The sequence below is a fragment of the Stegodyphus dumicola genome, chromosome 6, assembly GCF_044657685.1.
Source record: "Stegodyphus dumicola isolate Sdum_Otavi_A_Nest chromosome 6, ASM4465768v1".
Taxonomy (NCBI): domain Eukaryota; kingdom Metazoa; phylum Arthropoda; class Arachnida; order Araneae; family Eresidae; genus Stegodyphus; species Stegodyphus dumicola.
This window is the reverse complement of record NC_140773.1, coordinates 40,896,663-40,908,989: the sequence shown is the minus strand read 5'-3', so window position 1 is coordinate 40,908,989 and position 12,327 is coordinate 40,896,663. Positions and strand designations below refer to the sequence as shown.

At 33.4% G+C, this 12,327-nt stretch overlaps 1 protein-coding gene across 4 annotated transcripts in view; it reads left to right on the top strand.

Moving 5' to 3' along the window:
* LOC118182489 (dual oxidase 2-like) overlaps positions 1-12,327 on the top strand; it is a 156,319-nt gene that overhangs the window by 142,274 nt on the left and 1,718 nt on the right. For all 4 annotated transcript variants that reach the window (XM_035351838.2, XM_035351836.2, XM_035351835.2 and 1 more), the window contains one exon: positions 4,584-4,712. In XM_035351838.2, coding sequence (XP_035207729.2) covers positions 4,584-4,712 — 129 coding nt within the window. The remainder of the gene's footprint in view (positions 1-4,583; positions 4,713-12,327) is intronic.

Below are 12,327 nucleotides of genomic sequence, written 5' to 3'. Positions count from 1 at the left end.
AACGAAAGTATTCTAGAACTATCTGTAACATAGTTGATGTTGCACACACACTTGCAGCTAATATACCATTGAGCAGGTGTATGACTTATTGATTCAGTTTCAAAAAGGGCCATAGGAAAAATAATATATACATAGCAGATTTAAATATGCTGATCATGGCAGTCATTCCATTGAATTTCCATGTCCAATAATATTAATTCCAAAAGTATGTTCTAAAAAACATGCAAGATGTTATGAATTTATATCATGACTTTGTCCCATAATCCACACCAAACATTTATACTGTTGCAAGTTGCCCAGTTGAGGTAAGATAGCTTCCTGGCAAAGCAGGATTAGGCTTGTCAGAAAGTGGCAAGGAAAGGCAGGATTGCCAGATTTAGCATGAAATCACCCATTTGGTGACATTTATACCCTGCTTGTATGCGGAGAAATAGTATGTTCAGTTCAGTGCCGCCCAGACAGTATAGTGGTTAGGGGAGCTGACTTGCGATACCGAAAGGCGTGGGCTCGAATCCTGGAGAAGGCATAGATGTAAATTGTCTGTCCCCTCATAGGAGGTAATGGTGCCACCTGTTAGGTGTCTACACAATAAAATGGCCAGCACTTTCAGCCTTAGGAGTGGACAATGTTAAAAAAAAGCAAGTGCCCGTTGTTCGATTAAAAAAAAATTTGTTGAGCTCAGAGATTACCTTGAGAGTTACTGAACCAAGTCTGGAGCTGTACTTTAGTGCTTTACCGTGAAGTTATCCTCTCCTTTACAGCTCGAAGGCTGTGTTGTTGATTGTTTCAGTATGTTTATTATAGTTTTTCGATGACCGTAAACATATCTTTGGAACTCTTCTGTGTAATACTGTGAATATTTTTTTTTTATTCTTTATCAAATGTTACCATCAATTACTCCAAACCCAAGAACACATAGAAAACAATACTTTAGTACACTTGATATTTGTTGCAGTATGTAAAATGTAGATTTCGTATAGCTGAGAAATGATTATGTGTAAGTGTGCAATACCAGCTACAATAAACTGACAGTCAGCCGTCTAAAAAATTTCTTTTATAAATGATGGATTATCATCTAACTTATCTGAAATAAAATTACAAAAATCCCATTGGCAGACCATCTCCAGGCATAAACTCTTAAACCAAACATAGGTGATACAGATGTGCCTTATTTTCATATAAAATTTGCCCCACATAGGATTTAGATTTTCCAGATGCTTAACTGATTTCACTGATACTACAATAGGAATGTGCAAGAGCATACCCAAGAATTTCTTTATCACTTAACCATCTATTATAGCTCGTCTTTTTGATCAAGGACAATCTTGTACGATACCAATTTTTCTGAGACAGTTTGCTACATTTATTCTTTTTCATACATTTTTTTAGCCCACCAGCGGCCGAGCGGTAAAGTTGTTGAACACTGGTAGTTCGGTCTGAAGTTTGAATCCCGCGAACGGGTTGGCTGCATGGGCGGTTTCGTGGTTTTCCCCATGTGTAATGTGTATACGAGCCAGTTTCCCTTAGAAAGTCCTCCCTCCCCTTAGGCAGATAGGCCTAGTGGGCTTTGTCATAATCTCAATAAACCAAACCAAACCACATATATTTTTTATTTTTTGACATAGGACCAGATTATTAGAAAATTTAATTGAATATTGTTTTGCAGATATTTGTATATATTGATTACATGGTGGTTTTGGTTTGGTTTATTTATTATGACAAAGCACACCAGGGTGCCTGCCTAAAGGGAGAGATGCTTTTGTGGAGGACTTTCTAAGCGAAACTCTCTCATATCCATGATATACAAGCAGAAATCTATTATGTGGAGCTAATGTATAAGCATTTTGAAATACTGATTATTTCTGAACATTTTATCTAACAAACATTATAACAAGAGCAGTAATAGCATACATTTACTTAAAAGTACTAAGTGCACATCTTAGCAGCCACTCATTTTATACCTTCGATGAAAAAAACTTGGAGCAGAATTCATGTTGTAGGAAACAGTAATAGACTTCAATATTGGCACATAGAGTTGCTTGTGATATTATTTGCATAATTAGAAAATTGATAACTATTTCTTGTTTAACAAATTTTTGTATGACTATTATGTTATGTTATAAAACTGCATATTAACATATTTTTAAGATTTCAAATTAATACTTATAAATTAACTCATTTATTATGGATCCACTGTAATGAAAAAGCAGACTTAACAATATTAATGTTGTATAAAAATTCTTTGCACTAATATGTAAAATGTTGATGGCGTAGAAACATAGATTCATAATGAATAGGAAACTGGCAGCTGGGGCAGATTTAATCTTCATTTTTATTCCAGTAAGCATGTTATTGCTACAAACAACTTGGCACACTACTTGTGCCTACTTCAAAATGTTTACATTTTTGATAGCTTTGCAGCAAGAAGAGAGCAGCAGTTCAGCTAGGCCGAAATGTAGAAAGGAAGTGCAGTGTGTTCAGGATGAAATCTTAATTCCGAATAAGTTACTTTCAGTACTCAATGCATTTGATTGGATAATTGATACAGCTGTACAATTATCATTGGCTGTTTAAGTTTTAGTTCCATTTACATCATCAGCGTTATGCAAGAGTCATATGACATAGATTAATCTCGAAATGACACACTGCAGAAAAGGATTACTATTTTTAGAATAGAGAGAGGAATACCAAATAAAGCATTAAGGAGCTGTTGCTAATTTAAATTATAATTTACTTTTCACATATTTAAAATTTTTCTTATATTATATATATATATATATATATATGATATCGTTTGATGCAGCCGATTGCAACAAAAAAGGGAGGTGCACATTGCACAACTACATGTTATAGCAGTCCTATATACAAAATTTCAACTTTCTAAGGCTACTCGTTTTTGAGTTATGCGAGATACATATGTATGTATGGATAGATGTCATAAAAAAATTTCTGAACTTATTTTTAAATCTATTTTATAATTAGTTTTGAAAAAAAGAAGTCCTTTATTCAATCGTATGCACATGTGCCATGCAAAAATATTGTGCAAATGGATTTAAGAGTGGTCAAAATAGATATTTTCATTCAAATACGATACCCAAAATTTTTTGCAACTACAGTACTTCCTTCACTTCATATAAAATATGTAAAAATAACACTTATCTAGTTATCTTTGAAGAAACATCCCTTAGAATGCACACATTAGCTGCAGCATTTCTGGAAACATTAGTAAAATGTTTCTTTTAGCATATCATTAATTGGTCTTTCCATTGTTTTAGATAGTTTGAACTGTCTGAAAAACATTGACTCTGTAGAGCAGGGCTTCTCAATCTTTTGCATTCCATGCACCTCTTTCACTACTGTTAGACTATCATCCCCCTTCCTTTCCAAAACTCAAAAAATATATATCGACATTTATTTAAATTTAACTCAAATAAATGTCGATATATATTTTAATTCAAAAAACTAATTAAATTTAATTCAACACTCAACTAAATTTCATTAGAACATTCATTAGAACACTCAACTAAATTTAATTCAAAAAATGTATATTGACATTTATTTAAATTTAACTTTTTTTTTTATAAATTAACCAAGAAAAAATTTAGAAAATGTTGTTAAATACCAAAACTTGAACAAAAGTGGTGTTTTATACTCATAAATGGCAACTAAATACTTAACACTTAAATTCAAAGCCGATCAATGATAGATAAAAGGCTAATCGGACTCTTCCCCCCCCCAGTTGAGAAACCCTGCTATATAAAAGAGTACAGTGGTTATTTTAGCGCAAGAAGCTAATAAATAATGCGATCATAGCCAATATTTGCTTCCAATCAAAAAAGCAAAACAAAAAAAAAAAAAAAAAAAAAAAAAAAAAACACCTAAGCTTTTTTTAAAACACCCTTTACTTAGAATACAGCATTAGTCAAAATTGTTTTGATTCTACTTCCATTTACACTATGGCATGAACTATACTATTCCAGATAGTGTTGTTAAGTCATACATTTCATCTATAGAGCGTAATTTAATGCTCTTTAACAGCTAAATTCAATTATTGAAAATTTCATGTGTATGAGACACGAATTTTCCACTTTTTTTTTTTTTTTTTTTTAAATAAAAGAAGGGTATTAATGGCTTGCTGCTTTATAATTTTGCATTGATCAGTCACAAAGCAGTTAGTTCTTTATGATGTACCAAGATCTCACTTAGCAAAAATAGTCTAAACATGTTAATAATTTTAGAAAATTCTCTGCTAATTTTTTACTTCTCGTAGAAATATTATCTATAGCAATTTTATTTCTTACTACCAATTATGATTGTTGTTCCTAAAATATAGGAATATTAGAAAGGCACTAATCTCCCTCCATTCTGACTCATAATTTCCACATTCAAAAATATTACTTAACTGGAAAAAATTAATTAGGATTTAATATTTATAGAACAAAATATTTTATTCACTTTTTGAAGCTATTTCAGTTTTTAAAAGTTTGGATCCTTAATTATTCTTTCTTAATAAAGCTATATTAGAATTCTCATTTTAACCACTATTTGATTTTACAGTTATTTGAAACCCTATTTTTTTTTAGTATATTTGTGAGCGCCATTTCCAGAGAGTTTGTGGCAGAAGTCTCTTTACTGGTCTTCGTGCAAAAACACATTTTGGCCGCCCTGATTTCGAAGTGTTTCTGAATTCTTTACGATTAGAACACTCTGAGGTAAGTTTTTAAAAATTATCTTCAGTCAGTTTATAATATACAATCAAAAGTCGTTGATCCGGACTCGTCGAAACTTCAGCGATTCCGGATTATTGATTTTTCCGGATTATAGGTCATCAGTTTAAATCTGGTAAGATGACATGCAGAAATTTCAAAATTAAAAATATGAAACCGTAATTTATGAAATAAAGAACAATTATGATCTAAAGGGTATCAAAATTTACAAAAAGAAAAAGCTTAATATTTATTTGTTTACTTTATTAAACATTTCTTTCAATGTAAGTTGTTTCGTTTCATGTGATAATACTTTCTCTTTAATTCTATTAAACAGACATGATTTCTTGTTTAGTTACAAAGTTCCGCTGTTCAAGTTCTATAATTGCTGTGTGGAGAATACCGATTAATTTGTCAATCGAAATTTTTTCGTTTTCAATAACCTCTGTGTTACTTTCTTCACTATTGGAAGTGAATTATAATGACGATGAACTTGATTTAAATCATATCAAAGACGGAGTACATCGAGATGAAATACTACATTTAGTAAGGAATTATAAGCCAAATAAAATAAAAACATCTGCCCTGAAGATAAGGATAGTGCTGACAGATCAACTTCCAATTCATTGCGCGCTGTGGCGTCTCCCCCCCCTCGGCAGAGCAGCGTGAAATTGATAAACAGATTTCGGAATGGTTAAGAAACAAAGGATATGCCTTTATCCATTTTTTGCAGCAATTCCACTTTTCGTTTAATGGACTTCGAAACATACTTTCGCTTTGTAGAACCTTTACATATTAGTAAATGTATATCGGAAATTCTATTTGACATAATCGAAAATTCAAGCTTACTTTTATAAAATTGCTCTAACAATCTGCAAAAAATAATAAGCCGGATCCAAATCGAAGATTAAGGAACAACGCAATCTGTAACATTAACTGAATTAGATAATTTTAGCTTAGCTTATACCATCCGTTATACATCAAACGTGCATGCGTAAACGTATTATGTGGATGCGCACATGCATATTCGCAGTCGTAAAGGTCTTACGCACACGCGTAAACGCCTGTGCGCATGCGTAAACGTGATGCATGAGCAGAAAGTTTGTAGCTTTGAGGTCTGGATTATAGGTGTCCGAATTAACGACTTTTGACTGTAATTATTCTATAAAATTAGTTTATGCAAATATTCCTTGAATGCTTTGCTATATTTAATTAACTAATCAATAATTTTTTTCATTTGAAAATTGATATCTGTGCTTGATAACACTAATTCAGAAAATATAAAATTTAACAATTTAAAAATTGCATCCTTTTGTATGAGTACAAAAATACAGCATTGATTGCCATAGCAATTTTCAGGATTTGGGTCTCAAAAGCTAGTGTTGTTTAATTTTACATAAAATTAAATAAAACAACATTATAATACTTAGTAATCACCAAACAAAACATCTTTTACAAAAGGAAATTTCTCGTGTGTCATTTTGTAGTTGACATATGCAACAGAATTCTTGGAAGAACCAACCCACAGGTTAATTTGCACTTAGACTTTGGAATAGCTAATTACCTTGCGCTTATACACAGTAGACTTAATAACTGCACTTTATACAGGGTGAATGAAAAAGATGGATCTGATTTATTGTGCTCTGTCAAAAATCTGTCTTCTTAATTTTTATACAAAATTATTAAAATGTTTTAATTGTAGAGATGAGCAACTTAGACTTGATATGTGCAGATTTACTCAGTGATAATGATACTATCATTTTTAAGCAATCAATTCACGTAACGACTGTGACCATACAGTATATTAATTCAGAAGTCAAACAACAAAAATCAGCGTTAATTTACAAAATTTTCACAGGACTAGTTTCGATGGTTTTACCGAACCATCATCTTCAGCTGCAAAACCGCAAATGAACAAGATAGGAAATAATGTTTAGATAAGATAAGAAAGCCTGGACAAGAATAAGCAAGTGGCGCCATCTGTTGGCGAAACCAGAACTAAAACATAATTTCTCTAAAAGCCGAAGGCAAATTTGGATTGGAATTAGGATCGTTAACTAGAACAGAAAGATTTTTATGAATGTGAAATGCCTCTAGAAAATCCAGTTCTCCAATGGAAGATGTTTTTTGAATAATTTTGGCAGCAGAAAAATTGAAAGTGTGATTTTTGGACCAACAATGTTGAGCAACAGAAGACTTCTGTGTTTCCTTTTTTCTAACATATGCCTCATGTTCTTTGACGCGAAATTTTAAGGCTCTCTTAGTTTGGCCAATGTAAATTAAACCGCACTGGCAAGGAATCCTATAAATACCCCAGGAATTCATATCCGGAATGGGGTCCTTGAGTATAGAAGTTGGAATTTTATTGATGGGAAAGTAAACAACCCGAAAGTTAAATTTCTGCAAAATATGTGCAACTTTATAGCTAATTGATGGAAAGAAGGGAATGACAACAGAATTTTTATAATCTCCTAAAATAAGAGTGTGGCTTTTAGTGTGTTGAGATGAGAATTTTTTAACTGCTTGATTAATAATGTTGGGTGAAAAGCCCCTGTCAATAGCTATTGCTTTTAAATAATTTAGTTCTTCGTCAAGGGCTAGTTTGGAGGAGCAAACTTGAAGAGCACGGAAAACATAGGAATAAAATGAAGCTAACTTTTGTTTAGTCGGATGACATGATTTAAAGTGTGGTGGAAGGCAAACCGATGAAGGTTTACGGTAAACTGTAGTACTGAAGTTGGATGTGTTACGTGTGACCAGAATGTCGAGAAACGGAAGAGAATTGCAAGTCTCAAGTTCAAAAGTGAACTGAATAGCAGGATCAATAGAATTCATTGTTGAAAGAACTCTATTTAAATCATCTTTATTACCTTCAAACAGGGTAAAAGTATCGTCTACATAGCGGAACCATGCCGGGAAGTTTAAAGTTTCAAACAATTTTAATTCATAATAATGCATGTAGATATCAGCCAGGATGGGACTGAGGGGGCTTCCCATGGCTAATCCCTCAGTTTGCTTGTAATATTTATTTTGGAAAACAAAATGTGTTTGTTTCAAACAGAGTTGAGTGAGAGAAATTAGCTCATCAATTTCGATGCAAGAGAAATGAAATTCGCGAAGTCTGGTTTCTAGACATCTTAATGCACCCTCCACTGGGACATTGGTGAATAATGATTTTACATCAAAAGAAACCATGAGTAAATTACGAGGAGAAATGTTTTTAACCTTTTTTACAAACTCTATTGAATTTTTTATGGTGTAAATGTTATTGTCTAATAGATTGGAAAATCTAGAAACTAAATATTTAGCTAATGGATAGGAGGCAGTACCTAAATTTGATACAATAGGGCGGAAAGGAATACCACTTTTATGAATTTTGGGAAGAGCATATAATCTGGCACAATTCGCAACAGATGGGATAAGCGAATGTTTTAAGTTGCTTGAAATGATTTGCGAAGATTTGATCGCAGTTTTTATTTTGGATAAGTCCGAAGGTGAAGGATCTTTAGGGATCGGATTATATGGTCCTTCGTTTAAGAGTTTAGTGACACCATCGATGTAAGTGTTCTTATCCATGACGACTATCTGGCCACCTTTGTCGGCCTTTGAAATGACAATATCCGGGTTAGAATGAATCTCGCGCATTGTAGCTCTTTCTCTCGCAGTTAGATTTGGTTTCAAAGGTTTATTATTGAATTTCACATTATGAGCGATAAGATGCCTAATCATTTCTTTCTGTGAATCTGAAACTTTACTGAACTTGAAAGCTTTTTCGATAGGAGCCAAAATCTTTGGAATCGAGGGTTTACAGGTTTGTGAGAAGTTAAAATTATATTTTAGAATTCTCTCTTGTTCTTCTGAAAGACTAACATTAGAAATATTAACTATTGGCTTGATTTTTACAATGGGAAGATTTTTTGAACTACTTGAACTGGAAGACTGTAAAAGAAGTTTTTCGAATTTAACTGCAAGTGTGTTTTTATGACGGTTAACTGCATTCTCCGTTCTAGACCAAGACTTTTGTTCAAGGGCAGTGAATTTTGGATATGTTTTAGCGAGTTCCAGATGAAGCTTATAGAGTTCATGTTCAATTTTGGACAATTGTTGACGTGTATCCCTTATCACGGACCGAAGTAAGGCAAGTTTGCAATTTAACAGAATTCTTGAAACGCGACTCGAAGGTTTTTGATTAGATTTGATTTGAATAAAATTGGGGATCAATTTTTTACATTTACATTTAAGTAAAAAGTCAAGATGATTCAGGAATTTTTGCTGTTTCAGGCGTAATTTAGTGAAACGATTAACGGATGAAGGCATGATAAACAATGCAGAAAATCAAACTACATTAACTGAGCAATAATAAAGTACACACAAAATAGCAGAAAAATCCCTCACTGAAATGAATAGAAAACAAAATGTTTGTAAGCAAAATGCATGAAATCAGACAAGCAAAGCACAATATCCAAATGTACAAAACATAAACATAACTTGAAAATTGCAAAAATGTACTCACCGAAACTCCTACAATCACAAAATGGCGGCCACACCACGTGCAAAAAAGAAAGCAAAATGTAAGCCTGTTTGGGGCTTCTATAATTAAGACACAATAACACGCCGAATAAATACTAATTCAGAAGTCAAACAACAAAAATCAGCGTTAATTTACAAAATTTTCACAGGACTAGTTTCGATGGTTTTACCGAACCATCATCTTCAGCTGCAAAACCGCAAATGAACAAGATAGGAAATAATGTTTAGATAAGATAAGAGATTCATTCTAACCCGGATATTGTCATTTCAAAGGCCGACAAAGGTGGCCAGATAGTCGTCATGGATAAGAACACTTACATCGATGGTGTCACTAAACTCTTAAACGAAGGACCATATAATCCGATCCCTAAAGATCCTTCACCTTCGGACTTATCCAAAATAAAAACTGCGATCAAATCTTCGCAAATCATTTCAAGCAACTTAAAACATTCGCTTATCCCATCTGTTGCGAATTGCGCCAGATTATATGCTCTTCCCAAAATTCATAAAAGTGGTATTCCTTTCCACCCTATTGTATCAAATTTAGGTACTGCCTCGTATCCATTAGCTAAATATTTAGTTTCTAGATTTTCCAATCTATTAGACAATAACATTTACACCATAAAAAATTCAATAGAGTTTGTAAAAAAGGTTAAAAACATTTCTCCTCGTAATTTACTCATGGTTTCTTTTGATGTAAAATCATTATTCACCAATGTCCCAGTGGAGGGTGCATTAAGATGTCTAGAAACCAGACTTCGCGAATTTCATTTCTCTTGCATCGAAATTGATGAGCTAATTTCTCTCACTCAACTCTGTTTGAAACAAACACATTTTGTTTTCCAAAATAAATATTACAAGCAAACTGAGGGATTAGCCATGGGAAGCCCCCTCAGTCCCATCCTGGCTGATATCTACATGCATAATTATGAATCAAAATTGTTTGAAACTTTAAACTTCCCGGCATGGTTCCGCTACGTAGACGATACTTTTACCCTGTTTGAAGGTAATAAAGATGATTTAAATAGAGTTCTTTCAACAATGAATTCTATTGATCCTGCTATTCAGTTCACTTTTGAACTTGAGACTTGCAATTCTCTTCCGTTTCTCGACATTCTGGTCACACGTAACACATCCAACTTCAGTACTACAGTTTACCGTAAACCTTCATCGGTTTGCCTTCCACCACACTTTAAATCATGTCATCCGACTAAACAAAAGTTAGCTTCATTTTATTCCTATGTTTTCCGTGCTCTTCAAGTTTGCTCCTCCAAACTAGCCCTTGACGAAGAACTAAATTATTTAAAAGCAATAGCTATTGACAGGGGCTTTTCACCCAACATTATTAATCAAGCAGTTAAAAAATTCTCATCTCAACACACTAAAAGCCACACTCTTATTTTAGGAGATTATAAAAATTCTGTTGTCATTCCCTTCTTTCCATCAATTAGCTATAAAGTTGCACATATTTTGCAGAAATTTAACTTTCGGGTTGTTTACACTCCCATCAATAAAATTCCAACTTCTATACTCAAGGACCCCATTCCGGATATGAATTCCTGGGGTATTTATAGGATTCCTTGCCAGTGCAGTTTAATTTACATTGGCCAAACTAAGAGAGCCTTAAAATTTCGCGTCAAAGAACATGAGGCATATGTTAGAAAAAAGGAAACACAGAAGTCTTCTGTTGCTCAACATTGTTGGTCCGAAAATCACACTTTCAATTTTTCTGCTGCCAAAATTATTCAAAAAACATCTTCCATTGGAGAACTGGATTTTCTAGAGGCATTTCACATTCATAAAAATCTTTCTGTTCTAGTTAACGATCCTAATTCCAATCCAAATTTGCCTTCGGCTTTTAGAGAAATTATGTTTTAGTTCTGGTTTCGCCAACAGATGGCGCCACTTGCTTATTCTTGTCCAGGCTTTCTTATCTTATCTAAACATTATTTCCTATCTTGTTCATTTGCGGTTTTGCAGCTGAAGATGATGGTTCGGTAAAACCATCGAAACTAGTCCTGTGAAAATTTTGTAAATTAACGCTGATTTTTGTTGTTTGACTTCTGAATTAGTATTTATTCGGCGTGTTATTGTGTCTTAATCATACAGTATATGTTGTATGTAGAATTAAAATTTTTAATAACTGTTCATCTCTGTTTCTGATGAGCAAGAGACACTATCACAAGCTAGAAAATTATCACTTGTTACCATTGCTACCAGACATGGATGGAAATAAAATATCATTTGATATTTACAGGGCACCAGAGAAGCTCACAAGGAAAAATTTTTATTTTCATGTCTAAATTGAAATTAAAATTATTCCTTTCTTATAAATTAAACCTTTCAAACACTGATAAGTGTTTGAAAAGTTCACTCTGTACTTTGGATACATTAATAACAGCACAAAAAAGGAAAATACAGAATCTATATTATCTCATTGTTAGTCCTCTTGGCAGATCACCCACCCACTCTGAATTTTTCTTATAGTTGGCAGTTAATATACATTGCTCTCCAAAAGTTAAAGAACAGCATGTTTTTAAAGGCTCACCATTACAAAAATGTCAGTAACATTTATATTCGCAGTTTATATGCATGATAGTAATGAAGTTTAGCAAAATATATACAAAAACAATAGCTATCACTTTCATTTTATTAGAAAGGAATACTTATGTAGGAGTTTGAGGAAAAAAGGCAAAAATTGTAAGTTTTGTTCAGGAGTGTTGATCTTCGATTGTTATTAGAAATTTCATTGACAATATCCAGGAGAAGTCGTTTGCCTGACTCATTGAGGTGGCGGACAATCGGATGGATGGAAATGGGAATGTCACAAGCTGATGCTGCTAGACGTCTCAATATCTCTCGTAGTGTGGTCCACCGACTATGGAATCAGTTTGAATCCGTGAATTCTGTGTCTAGAAAGCATGTTCATTACTGTGCCTCGGCTCATGGCAGATCATTTAGTGGCAACAGGAACCAGAATCTCAGTTACTACAGTGTGCTGACGCCTGCACAATACAGGTCTGTATGCAAGACAACCAGTTGTTCGTGTCCCCTTAACCTGGGACACAGAGGTGCCCTTTATGTTGGGCAA